The sequence below is a fragment of the Trematomus bernacchii genome, unplaced genomic scaffold (assembly GCF_902827165.1).
Source record: "Trematomus bernacchii unplaced genomic scaffold, fTreBer1.1, whole genome shotgun sequence".
Classification (NCBI taxonomy): Eukaryota; Metazoa; Chordata; class Actinopteri; order Perciformes; family Nototheniidae; genus Trematomus; species Trematomus bernacchii.
This window is the reverse complement of record NW_022988050.1, coordinates 17,292,697-17,314,303: the sequence shown is the minus strand read 5'-3', so window position 1 is coordinate 17,314,303 and position 21,607 is coordinate 17,292,697. Positions and strand designations below refer to the sequence as shown.

The window sequence follows — 21,607 nt, the reverse complement described above, 5'->3', positions numbered from 1 at the left end:
ACACACAAACTCACACACACAGACTCATACAGTAGATGCTCACACACATTTTTCCCATTTTGTATCAGTTAATCCATGCTGGTAAAGGTGAAGCAATCCGTATCAGAGCCATCCTGAGGTCTCTGATTCCCATCGAGGACCTGGTGGGGGTCATCAGTATTCCATTTTCGATGCCCAACCTGGCTAAAGGTAAGCAAACCAAACCCAGCTTGACTGTATCTGACATGCCCAACATCCTGATTTAAAATATTTTCTAGGATAAAAATATGCAATCACAAATAAAAAGGAGTGATTAAGTTGATCTTAAATCTTGACTTCAGTCTTGTTTGTGTATGTGATCGTGTGTTTGTGTGTGTGCCTCTGCTGGAACAGATGGGCATGTGGTGGAGCCAGACATGTCGGCTGGTTTCTGTCCGGACCATAAAGCAGCCATGGTCCTGTTCCTGGACAGAGTCTACGGTATAGAGGATCAAAACTTCCTGCTGCACCTGCTGGAGGTCTGCTTCTTACCAGACCTGAGAGCTGCTGCCTCTCTGGACACTGTGAGTGTGGAGTGTTGTGTTTAACACCTAAGTGTAGGGTGGCATTCAATTAGTAACACATCGCTCCTCTTTTATCCCACTGTCATTAGAACTGGGCTTCAGACTGGCTCTTGGAAAAATAGGACATTTCCTGGTGGTCTGATGGTCGCACTGACCTGGCCTCTTTTTTTTGTGGCCTGCTTTCAACTTAACCAATGGCAAGAGATGGCAATAGAGAACAGAAATGAGTTGACGGGCCTCTCAGAATACATTCAACAGGCCTTAAAAATATTTACACCTACACCAATGTATAATCAGGATATATAATCATGATCTAAATGTTAATCAAAAATAATCGTGACTATCAATCTGTCCATAAACGTGCCAGATAATGTATTCAGTGAATACACATTAGTTGCTTTTCATGTTTCTTTAGCCTGAGTGCAATGAAATGGTGATAAAAAATGTAAAAAGTCACGGAAACGTTTGGATATCTTAACTGTTCTTTTGATAAGCTGAATGCTCGAAGAGAAGATTATCCTTTCAACATTTGAACTGAGTGTCTTATTATCTTTTTAAAGTGTAAGCTTGTTGGTTTGTGTGTCTATCCTTGATCGTCTGTATGTGCTGTGATTTGGGTATTACAAGTGCGTTTTTAAGGGTTAACACATATTTGAAAACTCAGTATTCAGATTGACCTGGATGTCAAACTCCAGGCATAAATTATTGTCTCAGTCCGCCACTGCTTATAATGCATATTTTGTACACAGTACTTGATCACACACTAATATATATATTATTTTCTCCATCTTTCCCCTCTTCTCCTGTCTCTGTTTTTGTGTCAGGTTGCTCTCAGTGCCACAGACATGGCCCTAGCCCTCAACAGGTATCTGTGCACAGCCGTGTTGCCCCTTCTCACTAAATGTGCTCCTCTGTTTGCGGGAACGGAGCCGTTCGCCTCGCTCATCGACTCCCTCCTCCACACCGTCTACCGCCTGTCCAAAGGCTGCTGCCTCACCAAGGCCCAGAGGGACGCCATAGAGGAGTGTCTGCTGGCTGCCTGCGGGTAAGAACTAACACAGAGTAACTAACTCTTACGGCTACTTAAACAAATGATAGATAACTAGTATACGTCGTCCTAATAATGTGCAGAAAGCTGAGGCCTTCGATGATGCAGCATCTGCTGAGGAGGCTGGTGTTTGACGTTCCTCTGCTCAATGAACACACCAAGATGCCTCTGAAGGTAAGACACACATTGCAGGTCTATCGCTGCTCCATTTACATTTCAAAGTGTTGAAGGTTACCTGAGCTCAGACCTTCACAAAAAGCCAGAGAAGATTCTCCACTCCAACATGAAATTGTGATGACGGTAGTATATAGGAAAAGTGTATTTGATATTTTTTGACAACCACTCACAAAACATATTTGTATTCCCATATCATTTATGGGATTTATATATCAATCAACAACACAATCATTTTGTTTTCCTTTGCTCCAGCATCTCTTATTTCAGATGTATTAAAACATTTGATCCAGAGTGAATTTGTGCCATCTTCTGCACTGTTTAATTGAACATGGTAGCATACAATTAATTAATTAAAGTCATCTTGACTTCACCCAGCTGTTGACCAATCACTACGAGCGTTGTTGGAAGTACTACTGCCTGGCGGGGGGCTGGGGCAGCTTCGGAGCGGCATCAGATGAAGAGCTCCACCTCTCCAGGAAACTCTTCTGGGGAATCTTTGATGCTCTGTCTCTCAAGGTGAGGCTCTAGATTAGGCCTATTTCTTAATAGATTAGTCTCCAACACAAAGCAGAGGAAACCCTGCTGACATCCCTATGACATCATCAGGGTAATATTTCAAACCTGACAAAAATCATTCAGCCATACAGATGACATTACGACATTAAACAGCTTTTTAAACAGCAGACATTTATAAATGCCAGAAACTCTAAACCAAATCTAGTATGTGTATTAGTATGAGAACTTTCTTGCTGTCTTTTGATCATTGACAGTAGTTGTAGTGCCTTCAAATTATTTTTTCATTTTTGAAAAAGCACCTTTTTCATCTATACAAAAGTAGGCAATGCTCATATCCTGCACACATGTGATTTCATATAGCTGACACTTTTATCCAAAGGGACCTAAAATAAATTCAATAATCTAACCATGAGCATATACATTTAGAACAGCATACTGTAAATGTACAAACTGTTTTACATGTGTTGACACAGCGGTATGACCAGGAGCTGTTTAAGCTGGCGCTGCCGTGTCTCAGTGCGGTGGCTGGAGCTCTCCCTCCCGACTACATGGAGTCTAACTACATGGCCTTGATGGAGAAACAGTCGTCCATGGACTCAGAGGGAAACTTCACCCCACAGCCTGCAGACACCACCAGGTATAACACACATTTATTAACTTCATTTTCTTACGTTTTCTTTGAGCATATCCACTCGTTTCAAATAAATAAGGTCTCAAATATTATGTTTTTTTGTCAAAAAAGTAATAAAAGGAACCAATAATTTAATATTATACTTTTCCTGACTTTGCTTGCAGGTGACCCCATATATTTGAGTTTGTTTTCCTTTGTTTTCTGTCTTCCTCAGTGTGACTGTCCCAGAGAAACTTGACTATTTCATAACCAGATATGCAGAGCACAACCATGAGAAGTGGTGTATAGAAAGGGTAAGGAGCAGACAAAACAATAACTAATTATATAGTAGATCTGTCACAAAGTTGCAATAAACCTACTGACATCTCCGAAATTATAATATAAACATTTAATGCATTTTAAAATGTCTCTTATGCATCTCCTAGTTTTCCAATGGCTGGTCATATGCGGAACAGATATGTGAAATCTCCAAGAGCCACCCTTTACTGAAACCTTACAAAGGCATTTCTGAGAAGGTGGGTACAGTCTGGTTTTATGCTCTCATTGTTTTTCAAAAATGATGCATTTTGTTTTACACAGGTAGCATTGTGCTCAGCTGTGTCACAACACAGTATCACTGAATGTGAGCCGGATCTGTCCCACAAAAGCCTGCACAATTCAGAGAAGCTCTCAAGTTCAGTGTCAGCTCATGTTCCTTATTCTGGTCTATCATCTGTCACTATCCTAGCATGAGTCTGGATACCCAGAATAGTTTTGGTGTAAACTAGTCAGATTTAGGCCACTGTTCGAAAGAGCGAGCTGATATCCTACCATAACTGTAGTGCCACTGACACAAGCCTTACCTTCAGACAAGCTAACCTGCACATATTACAACCTGTAGTAGTGCTATGGTTACATGTTTACATGAGTGGGTCGCTGTTTTGTTTATTTCATGCACATCCACAAGGACACAGGTGATACAATGTTGACGAATGGAAAGCTAACATGAATGCAAATAATGCAGATTTTAAACATTGGCATATCAAACGTTTAATGGGGAATAATTTACATGCAACACATTAATTAGAGCTGAAGGATACGCAGTTTTTGGTGAGTAACACCTATTAACATCTAATGTTAACCAAAAGACCAAATTAAACCCTTAACTGATGCCTTAACCGCTAATGTAAAATGCATTATTTACCCTTCACAGACTGCAATGGCATACATTTGAGGTTTTTTTTCAGACTTGCAGATAAGTGAGAAGTCTGTCTTACTCCAGAGCGAGCAACTGCATGCCTTTAAAAATATCCTTAAACAAATATGTTATGAATAAATGCAAGGAATGACTGTATAATTCACACTTTGCACTCACCTTTAGGTTGAGAGCTTGCAGTATGTTGTGGTTTATTGCAATTTTGCGGGTGAAATGTTTTTTAGAGGCATGATTCGCTGCCAGCTTTGGTCTTAAGTCTGGTTGTAATCTTTTAGGATAAAGAGGCGTACTGCTGTTCAGTCAGAGAGTCTCTGAAGACCATGCTTTCGTGGGGCTGGAGCATCGACAGGATCAGAGAAGCGGACCCTGCCAGCCTGCACAATAAGTCCAGGAGGTTATCACAGGCCAGCCAGGTAAACACGCACACACACACACACACACACACACACACACACACACACACACACACACACACACACACACACACACACACACACACACACACACAAATGCATAATACATATCTCTGGGTTGGGACAGATATCATGATGACATTTACACTAGTACAGATCTATTGAACTGTAAAATACTTCTAGTAAATGAATTATAAAAAAATAACAAGCCACAGGGTAATATAGTATGAAAAAGGGACATCAATATAATGTGTCTTCCACAGCTGTCTTTTGAAGGAGCTCCAGCTTTCAGCCCCAGGCCCATCGATATGAGCAATGTGACACTGTCCAGAGACATGCAGGTAGGTTACTGTCACAACAAGAGAAATCTTTATGATCATAAAAAGAGAAACATGTGAAATCTGTGAGCACTGGGCTGATTAGAACTGAGGAATAGTATGCAGAGTACTGACGTCGGTATAGAAACTCTCAGATATTGTGGTTGGATAGTTTCAGAAATATGTTTAGCGTAACAGAGTCATGTGTTTAACATTGTGTTTCTCCAGGCTATGGCAGAGCTGCTTGCAGAGAATTATCATAATATCTGGGCCAGGAAAAAGAAAATGGAGCTGGAAGCCAAAGGTGGATATAACACAACACCAACTCAATACATTTAACAAACCTTTTATTTTCTGCCATCACCACCCACGTTATCTTATTCCTGAAAACACAACAAATAATTAAAAACAGTTTGAATCTCTGAGCTAAACCTCCCTCTCATGGATACTGTAGTTTACTAAACAGTGAAAAAGGTGCTCAGACAAACAGTCCTCTTTGTGTCAGCCTGTGACCCTGGTTCTCCATCCTGCTGTGTTGCTGTTGTCTCCAGGTGGAGGAAACCATCCTCTGCTGGTTCCCTACGACACACTGACTGCCAAAGAGAAATCCAAAGACAGAGAAAAAGCACAAGACATCCTCAAGTTCCTGCAGATCAATGGATACACTGCTTCCAGGTAGGAGACAGGCTCTGCTCTTCACACGCTGGCTGTAGGAACTCTGAAGAGCTTTTGTGTTTTCATTAAGCCTGATTGGCTTAGATACTAATGTAAGCACCATAACAGTGTGTATCTCTATCTCTTCCCAGAGGGGTGAAGTCACAGGAGCTTGACACTCCAGCGATAGAGAAGCGGTTCGCCTACACCTTCCTCCAGCAGCTCATCACATACGTAGACCAGGCACACCAACACATGATGGAGTTCGGTGAGACTTTTCTGTCTCTGTGAAAAATGAAACAAATTACAGAATACTGAATAAATGTAATGCAATGTTCAAGTCATGTACAGAATAAAACTTGTGCTTGTAGCTCAACAACTTCAGAAAATGTGTAGATGAATGTCCCCATCCTAATGTATAATGTAATATAAACCCTATTGCCTCTGATTGTGTTCTACTCTTCATTTAGATGTGGGAACAAGACCAAAGGGAGAGAAGATTCCTCATGAACAACAGATAAAGTTCTTTGGAAAGGTCAGAAGTCATCATTTTATTTGATTTATCCCCTGGTTGTTTGGGTATGATTACTTTTTAAGGAAAAATGCCTGATAACAACATGCTTTTAAATGTTCCAAATAAATGATATTTTCCATCTGTAGTCATCACGCCAGCAGTAACAGATCATCTTAACATACATTAGTCATTAGTTCTTATTAAGTGATAAATAACATTACAGAAAACAGCGTGGCAGTATAAGACATTGAATGAAGGTATGACTGTTATCCTGAATATCCTGTAGGTGTTCCTAATACAGCGTATATATCTTTAATTGATTTGTCTTAGATTACATTTTATTAAAATGTGAACACAGTTGGTTCCCTCTCAATGGCTGTAAGCTTGTGTGAAATACAGCAGGGTTTCCCACACATAGACTTTACTTGGGCGGGCCACCCAGGTATATTAACGGCCGCCAAAGTATATTTTTGTATCCGTCCGCGAGCACGACGCCATCTACGATCCATGAACTAGTGGACAATGATCCCTCGCTCTACGCCTCCTGTACCTGTTCGCTTGCTATAGTGTACTTCTTCTCCTCTACAGTTCAGAGGTAACTGGTGTACTTTTACTCCACTACATGTATTTATTACCTTTAGTTACTTTACAGATGCGGATGAATGATGTGAAATCTAATCAAGTGTTAAATCAGACTTTAGTTCCACCTGGAGTAAATTCACAAGCTACCCTGCAGTATACAAAGTCATTCAAACTAGCTGCACCTTTACCAGCTTTGAGAACACTTTCATGATCAATCATTATAAAACATATCATATATATTATTCTGAAATGGACCAATCTGCACAATGACTACTTTTACTGTCGCTACTTTAACTATATTTTGATGCTAATACTTTTCTACTTTTACTTGAGTAACATTTAGAATGCAGGACTTTTACTGTAACAGAGTATTCCTACACTCTCTGGTACTTCTACTTTTACTTAAGTACAAGATCTGAGTACTTCTACTTTTACTTAAGTACAAGATCTGAGTACTTCTACTTTTACTTAAGTACAAGATCTGAGTACTTCTACTTTTACTTAAGTACAAGATCTGAGTACTTCTACTTTTACTTAAGTACAAGATCTGAGTACTTCTCCCACTTCTGGTGAAATAAAAAGAAATTGTTTTTGTTAATAACAGTGGTGCCACTTTATGGTCTGACCATGAGGCTTGTGACAAGTGAGGGAAGTGAATCAGCAGTATTGAGGTGCCCTTAAGCAAAGCCCTTAACCCCCCTTCCCTTGGAGCTGCTTAGACCAATAGTTGGTGTCTGTACTAGAAGTGTGAACGGGATGTTTCTGATCAATAAAAGCAACGTACAACTTTTTTCATAACATTTTTTTTTTAATATTACAGCTTAAATATGAATGTGTTATATTGGTCAATATTTTGATTCCACTCACTGGGGGTACAATGCTGTGCTTATAATGTCCAAAAAAACAAAACTATTTACGGTGCTCTTTTGATTGACCCTTTTTTCTTAATTAAAAAAATGGAGACAGTACATTTTCTGTGTATTTTTACCATTTCACCCTCAGGTCGTCTTGCCATTGGTGGATCAGTACTTTAAAAACCACAGGCTGTACTTCCTCTCCACAGCCATCCATCCAATCAGCAGCGGAGGCCACGCCTCCAACAAGGAGAAGGAGATGGTGACCAGGTGAGTGTGATACAACAATAGATAGACCAAAGCCAGTGATGCCAGTATTTCAGGGCGACACACTCACTCTTTTGTTTAATTGCTGAATAAGACCCAGACTGTATGTTGGACATTTCTAATGGACTTCATGTGAATGACATGTGTGTGCCTCTATATCTCCTTTTTATCTCTTCCTCTGCTTCCCTTACTTGGATCTTTTCAGTCTTTTCTGCAAACTAGGAGTTCTTGTCAGACATAGGATATCCTTATTTGGTAAGGATGTTCATGCTTAACGCTTCCACCTCTGCTCCTTCTCTGCTGTTGTTCTCAGTGATTATGAGTGAAGTACGAATGGTTTTATATAATGTTGAACCAGAGGTAATGCCTATAATACAGTTGTATCCCTAAGAGAGAATTAAAGATGATTAAGGAAATCTCTCCATATTCTTTTTACAATGTGTGGTAGGACAAAATATGTATATTCTCTATCTGTTCCAGGTCTAAGTAAAAGAACCGTAGTCTCAATAATAAAACATTCATTACTGGATGACCTATTTAAGCTCCTGAGACATAGCCACGCTGCATGTTAGCTGTTGTAATTTCAAAAGGTTTTAGACGAAAAACATACTGTGGCTTGCATGGTCGTCAGGTCCTCTGAATGATTGATATAATGTACTATAGGTGTGTGTATATGTGTGTCATCATCCTCTGCACAGCAGCTGTGTGTGTTGTGTGGTGTGTATTGCAGTTTTTTGTACCATATGCAAGCATTCCACCATGCCATTCTACTCAGTAAAAAGATGTTCCACCTTTAAAGATCAAAATGTCTTACAACTGTAAACACATTTGGGCAAATAAAGATGTTTATTATTGATGTGTACCATTTCCAGTATACAATTATTTGAATTAATAAGCTTATACAATTTCAACTTTTCTTGACTGTTGAAGATGTATCTCTTGGAGGAACATCTTTTTCCTTGAATATGATGCTCTGCTGTGTTATTTGCTAAAGCACGTACATGACGGATGTGTTTCTTCAGATTTGTTTTCTATGGACAGACAGCTCTAAATGGGTTGAACATGGTTTGTTTACAGCTGTGTCTCAATTTGTATACTTCCAATAGAACACTTCCGTGTAGTACACTTTGTAGACTGTGTACTTGTTTGCGTAATATATGAATTTACGACAGGGCAGTGTTTTATAAATGGAATGCTGTTTCCGTAAATGACTTTGCACTTTCATTAAATGAGATTCGCAATTCTTAAGTTGCTTCTTTTTTTTTATACAAAATTGCAAAACACTACTGCCAACATTTGAGCGCGATTGTCATGATAAATATCTGCAGGCCTGTTTGCTTACTGACAATTGTGTGTTCGTCGGCTGCTATTTTAACACACTTTTGGTCCCTATTTTCTTTTAACGATGGAACCAGAATGGTGGCCCTTGAGGATAATAAGTTTCCAGTAATCCACACTCAACTTTTTGACAGATATGAGCACATCTAAACATCTGGGCACTCATATTGCATTACCTTCTGCTATTCTTGTCAGTGCACTCAAAATAGAAAATGTAAGTACAGCAGAATTGCGACACAGCTGTAGTGTGCTGCAGTGCTTCACTCATCACATCCCTGACAGATAGGAACCTCACACCATACCCACTGTACACAGTTTCCTGTTTATAATGTCATTATGTCCACCTCTCAGGAGACAATGCCACCTCCATAGTCAACTGCCTGCAGATACTGGGACAAAGCCTGGACGCCAGGTAAAGGGAATGGAGGTCCCCGTGAGGGGAATCATTAATTTTAGGGTGAAGACTTGGTTAGGGTAAGGGTAAGGGTTAGGGTTAGGGTAAGGGTTAGGGTAAGGGTTAGGGTAAGGGTAAGGGTTAGGGTAAGGGTTAGGGTTAGGCATGTGTTGGTTAAGGTTAGGAAATGCATGTAAGTCAATGTAATGTCCCCTGAAGTGATGTATACATGGTGTGTGTGTGTGTGTGTGTGCGTGTGTGTGTGTGTGTGTGTGTGTGTGTCCTTTGTCGTTATACTTACAGTGTAACTGGACTTTAACTTTGACTGGACTTTTAACTTATAACTGGACTTTTCTTCACACTGTACATTTATATTTAATAAAATAATCAGACTTTATCTTTCACTGTCAACATGTATATATTTAACTTTTTAGGTCAGTTTTGAGTTGTTTATATTTAGTGGTTGTTTATTTTTTGTAATGCCTTGTTTTAAAACGCTGCTTTTTTTTATCATGGAGCCCACGGAAAAAGAAAAGAGGAATATCAGAAATAAGAACAAAGATCTTCTTCTCCACAGACTTTAAAACCTATCTCTCCCCATATATTAGGACAGTGATGAAGACTGGTCTTGAGTCAGTGAAGGCAGCGCTGCGGTTGTTCTTTGAAAGTGCAGCAGAGGATCTGGAGAAGACTCAGGAGAACCTGAAGCTGGGCCAGTTCACCCACAGCAGGGAGCAGCCGCGGGGGGTCACTCAGATCATCAACTACACCACCTTCGCCCTGCTGCCCGTCCTCTCCTCCCTGTTCGAACACATCGGACAGAACATGTTCGGAGAAGACCTCATATGTGCGTACTCACTTATGGTACTCTTATGATTAAAGCACCAAAGGGAAAAACCTAACACTTGATGTTTTAAAATGCTTTTGAAAACAAAAAGATACAGTTAAAAGAACTGCATCTAAAGGAAAAGATGGGATGGTTTTCCATGAAAAATAAAGGACGAAACTTCATGAAGTGTAAAATGCAAACCTTTTTTTGTGGTTATCTCTCCTCTTCCAGTGGATGATGTCCAGGTTTCCTGCTACAGAATCCTCTACAGCCTCTACCTTTTAGGAACCAACAAAAGCATCTATGTGGAGAGGTACTGTACAGTGTACCCTACAGTACACATGTATTTAAGCTACAGAAAACTGTTATAGATTGTTTCTTACACCTCTGTTGGTATGTGAGTTTAGTTGTGCTGTAAAGAGCATTTGAATTTCAAGGTGACAAAAACAAGTAACACTAGTAAAAATGTCTTTATACTGAATGCTGATGGAGCTTTAATTAAGAACTCAACAAATTCTCTGATGGACTACTGTTTATAGCAAGCTCTTAATATGACTTTGTGTAGCAGTGACGGCCCGTCCACACAGCGGCGTGCGTTGAAAGCTTCACCATTCACTTTGAATGGGGTGACGTCACTTTTCGCCGAACTGCATTGTGGGAAGCGAAGCGGAGCTTTGCTGGCGTGGCTCGCTGCAAAAGTTGAGCAATGTTCAACTTTTGAAGCGTCGGCAGAAACGTCAGCCAGCCAGTACAAGTATGCCAGTACAAGCTCTAGCCAATCAAACCGCTGCTTGTGTGTCAGGGGCGGGAGATTCATGTGATTGGTTGTTGGTCGAGTTTCAGACACGCCCACCGGCAAGCTTCAATGCACGCCGCCGTGTGGACGGGCCGTGAGAGATCATTTTAATTGCAAGCTACAGTTTTATAGTGACAATAACATAATTTAAGAAAAAAACAAAGTATCACTGCCAATTCACTTTTAATGTGCAAAAAACTCACCCATTGGTGACCTTCATAAAAAACCAACACACCTTAAATGCACTTAATCTGATGTATGGTTTATTTGTATTCTGGGCCTTCCACACTGAATACAACATGTTTGCTTCTTGGAATTGTTATGTTGGTAAATCAGTAAAATGCCCCTCCTGTAATAGTCATTGCATTTCAATTCATAGGAGTCAGCATGTGTTTCCTTTTGGCTCCTTTTCAGTTTAAATAATGTCTGCCCAACTGTTTTAATACCAAAATGAAGATGATTAATAGTACAGGAAGTAAGTAAAGTAAGGTACCACAGGAGTGACTACCAACAATTTATTAATCAATGAGCATCGATATAAAAAAATTAAAAATGCATAATAAAATGATAATGAATGCATATGTTAATCTCTCCTCTCCTGCAGACAGCGCCCAGCTTTGGGGAAGTGTTTAGCTGCCTTCTCAGCAGCCTTTCCTGTGGCGTTCCTCGAGCCTCACACCAACAAGTTCAACAGCTTCTCCATCTTCAACAGCAAAGGAGCTAAAGACAGAGCAGGTGCTTATGACTGGATTTTATTTCAATACAAATCCAATGGGGCAAAGTTATACCAAGATACTGTATACACGTCCTTGGGTAATTGTATCCTCTGAGAATGACATTCACTCTACATGCCACTGAGCTTATTGTATGTTACTGTGTATTACTCTTTGTTGCTGTTAGCTTTGTAAGGGAATCTTTGCTAACATTAGCGGACAAGCCTGCTAGATTCTACTTTCTACATAAAAAAGAAAAAACCTCTTTTAAGTGCATACTCTTCACCCCTTCAGCTCTAGGTCTTCCCGGGCAGGTGGGGGAGGTTTGTCCTCTGATCCCAAACTTAGAGAAGTTTCTGGAGGAGATCATGGAGTTGGCAGAGTCTGGCATGAGATACACTCAGATGCCCCATGTCATGGAGGTGGGCTATATCGCTTACTAACTAACTAAACAGGCACATGAACCTTGTGTCTTCTCACAAAAAAATAGAGATTGTTAACCCTCTGTTCATTATACCCAAGTAGTGCTTGCATCATGTTTGTAAATGTGTGGTTTGGTTTCAATGTCTGACTGCCCATACGAAACTACACAAAGCATTATGTCATTAAGTGGGTAATCTGGTGATTGGAGAGGGATGTGTGGTCAGTTTAACATGTGTTTTTTTCTGTAGGTGGTGTTGCCGATGTTGTGCAGCTACATGTCTAACTGGTGGGAACATGGACCAGAGAACAACCCAGACAAAGCTGACAGCTGCTGCACCTCTGTGACCTCTGAACACATGAACACTCTGCTGGGAAACATTCTGAAGATCATCTACAACAACCTGGGAATAGATGAGGGGGCCTGGATGAAAAGACTAGCTGGTAAACCTGGCAGCGTTTGTGTTTATGTCTCCATGACTCCGTCATGAAATTGCAAAAACTGAAGAATGAGGCTTAATTCAAATTCATGTGTTTTATGACAATCTCTGTCACTGCTTCAGTCTTCTCTCAGCCAATCATCAGCAAGGCCAAAGCCCAGCTGCTCAAGACCCACTTCCTGCCTCTGATGGAGAAACTCAAAAAAGTAAGTCTCATCACTGTTTAATGTGTTATAGATTTTGATGTACCTCATTAGACTATTGATAGGCTCAAAGAACACATACAGTATAAATACATCTGCCTTGGTTTTGAAAAGTCGCATATTAGTACTACCACTACTAAGATCACAATATATTTAGTGTGGAAAATAAGAAAAAGCTATTGTTTATTTTTCCTGTAGAAAGCAGCGGTGGTGCTGATGGATGAGGAACAGAGCAAGGCGGAGGGGAGGGGGGAGATGTCAGAGACAGAGCTCCTCATCCTGGACCAGTTCACCGTACTGATCAGAGACCTGTATGCCTTTTACCCTCTCCTCATACGATTTGTTGACTACAACAGGTACAGAGTGCTGATTGGATCATTTTAGATCTTATATCTTCTTATTGTATTACACCTTTACTCTGAAACAACAAATATTGTGACCTATTCGACTTTCAGTGTGATGAATTGCAATAATGGGATACTTGCCTCTATGCTTGTTCTGTAAATGTGTACAATGTGTGTGTCTAACAAGCATGTTGAGTGAGTTCACTTCCTCATTAAACATTTCTGGTTTTAGTATTTGAAACACACAGAATGTAATTTCTGTCACAATTGGTCCATCAAACAAGACAATAACCAAAAATTGACATAGGGTGAGGTCATGGGAGTTGTTGTGTTCTTCTTATGAAATAGCATAGTTACTTTAAACTTACTTGGTCACCAATAGATTAGTCAACTACCCATACAGCTTCTGTAGCTAACGCTATGTGGCTAACTCAATCCAACAATGCAATCAATAGTCATCACTCTCAGATGTATCATGATTCATGACAGACAATCAAATAAAATGCCCCCTTAATTTGTCACCTGAGGAGCCAAGTGTTTGCGTTCTTGTGTGTGATCATGAGAAAACAAACAGGGACTGTCTTATCAAAATAGCTCCATAGGGTCTAAAGGGTCTACAACTTTTTGAACCTTTTAATTGTGCCACTATCTCTAAACTGCATAACTTTATGGACAGGGCTCGGTGGCTGAAAGAGTCCAACCCAGAGGCTGAGGAGCTGTTCCGCATGGTGGCAGAGGTTTTCATCTTCTGGGCCAAGTCTCACGTAAGAATCATAAAAACATGTATTTTTTTATCAGGTTCCTAATATTTTTTTATCGAATAACTCCATACAAAGGACTGATTACGCTGCTTATCCCATTGAGAATGTGCAGTCCAGTCTGTAGCTTCATTAATCTATCATACATGTAATGCTGAAGATCACACATTGTCCCTGTGCACACAAACCTTAAATCTCCCTACGAACCATTACACATTCAGTAGCAGTAATAACAGTAAGAGTCTACTGCCGAGCTAGCAGCTCTGACAATGCAACATTCTGATGTTTGCTATTTACTGTATGATGTTCACTATCCTAGCTTAGCGTGTTTGCGTGTTGAAATATGTGAATTAGCACTAAACACAAAGTACAGCAGTGGCTGATGGGAATGTCATTTGTTTTGCAAGTGTTAGGTCATAATCCAAAGTATTGGACATACTTAAACTTTGACCTGATGGCAGTGCATCATTCAAAGGGAGAGAGTCACTGATTTCAATTCATCCTAAGGGATGACAAACCTGTACCCTATTATTCAGTAGATACTAAGAAATTCACTAAAAACACATTTGTTTTGGTAGATGAAAAATATAAAGATCACCAGAGTCAGTAAGCTTCACCATGAATGTCTGTAGAAAATATCATGGCAATCCATTTCAGTTTGGACCAAACTATATTTAGATTTGAATATTTTCTGTCTGCAGAACTTCAAGAGAGAAGAGCAGAACTTTGTGGTCCAGAATGAAATCAACAACATGTCGTTCCTCATCACTGACACCAAGTGTAAGATGTCAAAGGTATGGACAGATGGACAGAAGCATATCAGAAGTGTACTGCTTAACGTGTGTTTGTGTCAATGCCCATGTACACATAATGAAGAAAATAACACTCGTCATGTATGTGCATTCAATATTCTGATGTTTGACTTTGCCTCAGGGAATAGTTTCAGACCAGGAGAGGAAGAAGATGAAGAGGAAGGGAGATCGGTACACGATGCAGACCAGTCTCATCGTGGCCACTCTGAAGCGCCTGCTGCCTGTGGGTCTGAACATCTGCGCGCCCGGAGAACAAGAGCTGATCGCTCTGGCTAAGAACCGCTTCACACAGGTCAGTCAATACTCATCCACTAGATTATGAGAATTGCTGTTGTCTGATATGGTATTAGCAGGGTTCTTACGGTCATTAAAACCCTGGAAAAGTCATGGAAATTCAAAATGCTAATTCCAGGCCCTGGAAAAGTTATGGAAAACAATATTTTTCCCAAAGTTTTGGAAAAGTCATGGAAATGTAACTAAAGTTGCATCAAATATAATTTATATTTTATCTAATCGCCGAAATAGTAATACTATAATGATAATAAATACTGTATCGTATAGTAATGAAACGTAAAATGGCATTTAACTGTCGAGGTATTTTGCTGGTGAGAGATTTGAGTTGCTTTAGCGTGTAGAAGCTAGTAAGCCTACTATTGGATTTGTTTTAGATAGGCACAACATGTTTCAGACCTTATGTTCCTGTTCCATTAAAATAAACAATTTTCAGTGGTACCGCTGAGAGAGTAATTTTTTTGGTCATGGAAAATTAGGTAAAGGTCATGGAGAAGTCATGGAAAAGTCATTGAAAATCATTTGTGAAAAAGTGTATGAACCCTGTATTAGAGAAGAGACAATATACCATTTGTCTTCATAATTGTATACATTTTCATCGACTATGGTCACTTTGAATTTTAAGTGCATTATATGCCAACACAAATTAGTTAGTATAGGATAAAATAATAAACTAAACATAAATAAACAAACACTTACAATGAATTATTGGTAACATGTATTAGTATGCCACTGGAATAACTCCCAACAGTATATCCTCCAGTCTGGTTTTTGTCAGAATTCCAGTGACAAAAGAATTGAGTGCTGTGAACATGTTGTAGTAATGGCAGCCATTCAAACAATATTCTGTGCTGTTCTCTTCAAAGCTCTTGTCTGGGATGGCAGGCACTAGTGTTGTACTGAATGCTAATATTTCTACTTTAGAAGCTTCTATTGAGGTTTTCCAATAAATCTTTTGATGTCTGTCAATGTTCTCTTCTTGTGGTTATATCATTGTAATGTATGGAGCTGTTAGATTGCCATTAGATGGCAGTGGGACACATATGCTGATAAATGTTCAGCCTCTGATCTAAGAAATGCTGTTTCAGAGCACAGTGCCATTACTCACAGCCCTCCACTGTGTTAAACTTCATTTAATCATATGCAAATGACTCCAGGCAGCTTCAAAATGATAAAATACACTTCTGTCTCAACACAGTTGGTTCACCCCATAATATCTGTTGGTGTGTTTGTATACACGTTTGCACCATCTTTTGTTTAACATTTCAGAAATGTTTCCAATTTGCCTTAAAGTCTGAATATCTTTAGTTTGAAACTGCCTTTTTGTCTAAATGATCTTAAAGTGTGAAACCAAATCACTGCACACAGATTTTTTTGCTTAAGATATCATTACAATTGTTGTGTGTGTCCGTCGAGACCGTTAAAGGGCCCATGTCATGCTTTTCCGGTTATTACCCGTCCCCTTGTGTGTTATGAAGGTTTTTCTGCATGTACACGGTCTGCAGAGTCACAAACCCTCAAAGTACACCATGTAGTGAGTAAAACTCTAACACAGAAAAGACCTGTCTATGCTGCCCCAGAACGCCTCGTTGGACATTTCTCTTTTTCCATTGTTTTCTTCCTGGGTACAGTGACGTGCCCATACCCAAATGGACCCATTGGTCCAAATGGACCAATCCGTGGAGCCGTTACGTTACGTCCGCGGAGCCGTTACGTTACGTCCTCACACACACACACTCAATCTTTTCTCAGCTGCAGCTCCGCTGATTTCTCCTCCCTGAGACGGCGGGACGCGGCGAGGCTGTGAGTCGGTGTGTGAGCACGGGGAAAATTGCACAGTATAAATCTATTTTAGTAGACCTCAGTAGACTGGAATTATGATCAGTAGAAATGGCCATGACATGGGACCTTTAATGGTTCCCTTTGTCTCACAATGGAGCGTGCATTTACTCTGTTCACAGAAAGATACAGAGGATGAAGTTCGAGGGGTCATCAAGAACAATCTGCATTTACAAGGAAAAGTGAGTAAACTCTGAACTTATAATTATCACAGTCCATGTATATTTGAGAGGAAACAATCATGACTTAAGTCTTTATGGTCACACATTTAATACGTGTCCTCATGTGTGTTGTACAGCTGGAGGACCCAGCTATCCGCTGGCAGATGGCTCTGTACAGAGACCTCCCCAACCACTACGAGGACACCTCGGACCCTCAGAAGACTGTGGAGAGGGTCCTGGACATCGCTCATGTCCTCTTCCACCTAGACCAGGTGTGTGTGTTGATGTATTCTACCTGAAAGTAAAAACAAATGAGGAGAAGGTGGCCTGCACTCAAATCTAATTATCAATCAAAGCAGTTTTCCACAACTGCAAAAATATACAAAAGCATATTTGGTCATATTAATAATGTTGTAGAATACATGGAATGCATAAAAATAACAAGTAAAATGAAACCCACTGAAAAATGATATTAATATTAAGATCAGTACCTTTATTTGCAGCATCCACACACATGAATAAACACTGCAGCAGCATCAAAGAGGCTCCGTGCTCTCTACTCTCTTTTCTTTTCTATATATGGAGATAACACTTGTTTTAAGTGCCCTCTCTCAAATCGGTGCCTAGGTCTCTGAAGCTGTAAATAGACACAAAAATAAACACACAACAGAAGTTCTTCATGGAGACAGACTGTTTTTAAAGAAAAAGACATTAACAAATGCACTTATTTAATAAGTTGTCCAGGCGTTGAACCAGAAGGTGAGCAGTACTGAGTGCTTCACTTTGTGTTCAGGTGGAACATCCTCAGCGCAGTAAGAAGGCCGTGTGGCACAAACTGCTGTCCAAACAGAGGAAGAGAGCTGTGGTGGCTTGCTTCAGGATGGCACCACTCTATAACCTGCCCAGGTGAGTTTGGCACCCAAACACAGCAACACACATACAGTATTTACTGAGTGCATGTGAGTGTACTACATCTATCTTGTAAGAAATGTATATATTTGTATTCTTAACTTATCTCCTCCAAATTAGGCACCGAGCTGTCAACCTGTTCCTGCAGGGCTATGAGAAGTCCTGGATCGAGGCAGAGGAACACTACTTTGAAGATAAACTCATAGAGGACCTCGCTGTAAGTTCATTTAAATGCAAGCGTAAAACTGATGGAATCAAAATGTGTACTGCTGAAAATTGCAGAAAAGATTCAAAACACAGACATGGCTACCTTCCAGTTTTAGGTTTATCGTCTGCTACAATTTTACAAGAACTTAAATTCCACCTTACTCTATTCCATAATTATATGAACACTACTTAATCTAGTCTACTATCGTGTCTAGTTATTTCTAGTCATTTTGACCAGATTCATAAAATACCCACACTAATAGGAGAGTTGTACATGAAAAAAATGAATTATTTTCTTTCCACTATTATTTTCAGTGTATTTTATTGAGTCTTGTGTGACTGTGTTTTTTTTCAGAAACCAGGGGAGCAGGAGCTATCTGAGGAAGAGGAGGGGCAGAAACACATCGATCCTCTGCATCAGCTCATCCAGCTGTTCAGCAGGACGGCCCTCACAGAGAAGTGGTGGGTTTTGTAGATAAAGTTTATGTAAGATAAAAGGTTCTTCCTAATGTAACTGCATCAACACAAGTTATAGTTTGTGTTTACACATCTAGTAAAAAGAACATTTATCCATCTGAAAGGTCAAACTAAACATGTACTGGTGTTTTAACTCTTATATAGTATTTTCATCTGTCTATTTGTAAATATTAATAGTAGTAGTAGTTAATAATAGTTCTTAAACCCTCTCCTGTTCTCGCTCTTGGTTGTTTCACATTGACAGGTTTTAGAGCTCCTCATTCTTCAGTTTTTGCAATTTCATGACGGAGACATAAACACAAACGCTGCCAGGTTTACCAGCTAGTCTTTTCATCCAGGCCCCCTCATCTATTCCCAGGTTGTTGTAGATGATCTTCAGAATGTTTCCCAGCAGAGTGTTCATGTGTTCAGAGGTCACAGAGGTGCAGCAGCTGTCAGCTCCTGCAATACCAGTGGACACCTAACCAGATACATTTTTAGTCAATGCCGCTTAAAAACATTAATTACACAGCACAAAAAATACCTTTTCCTCCATTCAGTATTATGCAGATACAAATGTTTTTCCTCATCCGGTACAATTGAAAAAAGACAGCATGGGATCACTTAATGTAACTTAAATAAAAAAAGGTTTTTAAGGCATTTAGGTAGTCGTTCATCTAGCACTAATGTGTGTGTGTGTGACCATGTGTCTTGCAGTAAACTGGATGAGGATAATCTCTACATGGCCTACGCTGACATCATGGCAAAGGTATGACCTACTGAAGTGAATAAACTGACTTATCAAAGTATGAAGATGATGTTTCCTGTCTCATTTGTATCATTCTTCACTCCTTTAGAGTTGCCATGATGAAGAAGATGAGGATGGAGAGGAGGTGAAGAGTTTTGAAGTAGGTGATAAGTCCCTCACTCTATCAGTCGCTCTCTCCCTGTGATCATCTTGTAAGTGTGTGCTGTGCTGTTCCTCATCAACAGGAGAAAGAGATGGAGAAGCAGAAGCTGCTGTATCAGCAGGCGCGGCTGCACGACAGAGGAGCTGCTGAGATGGTGCTCCAGACCATCAGCGCCAGCAAGGGTAGGTCCTCGGCCCACTATCACTACTTTAACACTACTGGTGTATTTGTGATTTATATCCACTGTTGGGTTCAGAATTCCAGAAAAGACAGACAACTTCTAAGTTTAACTATTTATTGTAAAGAGAGCAAAAGATATATATTACTTGGCCAAGGACTCATCACGTCTTTGGGAATCACAGGCAGCAAAACTGTAATCTGTAACCACCAAATCCGTCAAGAGCCTCGAACCTCGTGCGACAATACATTTTATTACACAGGGCGTTGCCCGTACATTTATGATTGGTCAAGACTAGCTGAAGAGATACCGCGGTTTAGACTTGGTTCTCTTTGGTTGGTGCACAGACTCAGATAGAGTCTCTTGGCAACACGATCCTCCAATCAGCATTCGGCCGGCCTGTGGAAGTCCCTCCCTACTCTGGCACCATCATACTAATTTGTTTTCTCCAACGTTTCTTCAGATATAGCGGGAAACCATAATGTTGCTTCCTAGCTTTGTGGGGGAGCGCGGCTCCCATACGAAGTCAAGGCCGGTGCGATGTGCTGTTCTGACTACCTCTTTGTGTTCTCTCAGTCTCTGCACTCCACCTTGCTACTTTCAATATTGCAAGCTAAACACTTTCTCATGTAACTTTTCCCTCCGTTCCTGTCCACCCCATCAAAACTTGGGGGGGGTGATTGAGTCTATTTATTCCTAAGTCACAGCCACATAAATGAGCACAATAAGCTTATAATGTAATAATAAGAATCAGTCTTTCTAATGTTATATCAAAATAGACTCCACACCACTCTGAGGGCCAGCTGAACACAGCAAAAGAGTTGTATTAAAGGGGCCCTATTCTGCTACTAGGGGGTTTTGTTTCCCTGTAGTGTGTTCTATAGGTGTTTGTGCATGTGAATGGTCTGCAAAGGCTAAAATCCATGTGTTCCCTCCAGGGGGAGTTTCTCTCCCCCCCCCCCCCCTCCCGAAACACCTCCATTGGACTCCTTTGTTTACTTCCGTAACATACTTTGTAAAACTTGTGCTTCTATTGGCTAGCGCTCCAAGACATTGTACGTGATAGGCTAAAGGGCTGGACCTCTCTTAGCAGTTGACCAACCACAATAGAGCCAGCTAACCAATCAGAGCAGACTGGGCTCTGGTTTCAGGCAGAGGGTGAAAAGAGGTGCTGCAGCACAGGCAGTATGAGGAAAATAAAGAGCTTTTTGAACATTAAAGCATGGAGACATGTCACAGTAGAGACAATAAATACTAATATCAACCTGTAAATTAATATATTTTGTCCTCTTTAATCAAAACTTGAGTTTGGATCTGCTCATATGGGACGATATATGATTTATTTATTTTTATGGTTATTGGGATCATTGCGAACAAAATCACATAAATGACTTGAAAAAGCTGTCAAACTCTCTATTATTGAAGTCATTGAGTCAGCTTTGAAACATACGCAAATTACCAAGTTTGAAAAAGTAAAGTATGGGTGTGTGGGGGGGGAATGATTTATGATTACCCTTATTAAAGATTGTGCGTTTTTTACTGAAATATATGCTACATTAAAAAATATGTGTTCTATCTGTGATGCAATACAAATATTTGTGAACTAAATGTAAGGTACAGTAATTACATCATGTTAGAGCCATTTAATATTTAATATGTTTTAAGCATGTTTTAATGAAAAGGGGGGATAAAAGGATTCAACCAGGAGCTGTGAAAGACCCTGCACTGTGGTGGATGAAGGACTAATGTCCTTTTGTTTTCTGTGTGTGTGTTGTATGTTGTTCCTGTTCACCAGGTGAGATGGGGCCCATGGTGGCCTCCACTCTGAAGCTGGGCATAGCTATTCTCAACGGAGGAAACTCTACTGTACAGCAGGTACACAGTGCTCAGTCATCTCT

At 40.1% G+C, this 21,607-nt stretch overlaps 1 protein-coding gene across 1 annotated transcript in view; it reads left to right on the top strand.

The window, feature by feature from the left end:
• The window catches only part of ryr2a (ryanodine receptor 2a (cardiac)), a 106,442-nt gene that overhangs the window by 49,121 nt on the left and 35,714 nt on the right, over nt 1–21,607 (top strand). The window contains exons 49-84 of the mRNA XM_034119635.1: nt 69–189; nt 373–542; nt 1,367–1,587; nt 1,674–1,764; nt 2,143–2,283; nt 2,757–2,920; nt 3,129–3,207; nt 3,340–3,429; nt 4,385–4,522; nt 4,786–4,863; nt 5,068–5,143; nt 5,391–5,514; nt 5,646–5,761; nt 5,964–6,028; nt 7,592–7,713; nt 7,916–7,965; nt 9,400–9,460; nt 10,051–10,289; nt 10,503–10,584; nt 11,672–11,802; nt 12,075–12,202; nt 12,452–12,644; nt 12,764–12,846; nt 13,042–13,199; nt 13,864–13,951; nt 14,647–14,739; nt 14,879–15,049; nt 17,010–17,069; nt 17,186–17,320; nt 17,842–17,954; nt 18,078–18,174; nt 18,520–18,626; nt 19,338–19,389; nt 19,478–19,528; nt 19,614–19,713; nt 21,505–21,584. Coding sequence (XP_033975526.1) covers nt 69–189; nt 373–542; nt 1,367–1,587; nt 1,674–1,764; nt 2,143–2,283; nt 2,757–2,920; nt 3,129–3,207; nt 3,340–3,429; nt 4,385–4,522; nt 4,786–4,863; nt 5,068–5,143; nt 5,391–5,514; nt 5,646–5,761; nt 5,964–6,028; nt 7,592–7,713; nt 7,916–7,965; nt 9,400–9,460; nt 10,051–10,289; nt 10,503–10,584; nt 11,672–11,802; nt 12,075–12,202; nt 12,452–12,644; nt 12,764–12,846; nt 13,042–13,199; nt 13,864–13,951; nt 14,647–14,739; nt 14,879–15,049; nt 17,010–17,069; nt 17,186–17,320; nt 17,842–17,954; nt 18,078–18,174; nt 18,520–18,626; nt 19,338–19,389; nt 19,478–19,528; nt 19,614–19,713; nt 21,505–21,584 — 4,068 coding nt within the window. The remainder of the gene's footprint in view (nt 1–68; nt 190–372; nt 543–1,366; nt 1,588–1,673; nt 1,765–2,142; nt 2,284–2,756; nt 2,921–3,128; nt 3,208–3,339; nt 3,430–4,384; nt 4,523–4,785; nt 4,864–5,067; nt 5,144–5,390; nt 5,515–5,645; nt 5,762–5,963; nt 6,029–7,591; nt 7,714–7,915; nt 7,966–9,399; nt 9,461–10,050; nt 10,290–10,502; nt 10,585–11,671; nt 11,803–12,074; nt 12,203–12,451; nt 12,645–12,763; nt 12,847–13,041; nt 13,200–13,863; nt 13,952–14,646; nt 14,740–14,878; nt 15,050–17,009; nt 17,070–17,185; nt 17,321–17,841; nt 17,955–18,077; nt 18,175–18,519; nt 18,627–19,337; nt 19,390–19,477; nt 19,529–19,613; nt 19,714–21,504; nt 21,585–21,607) is intronic.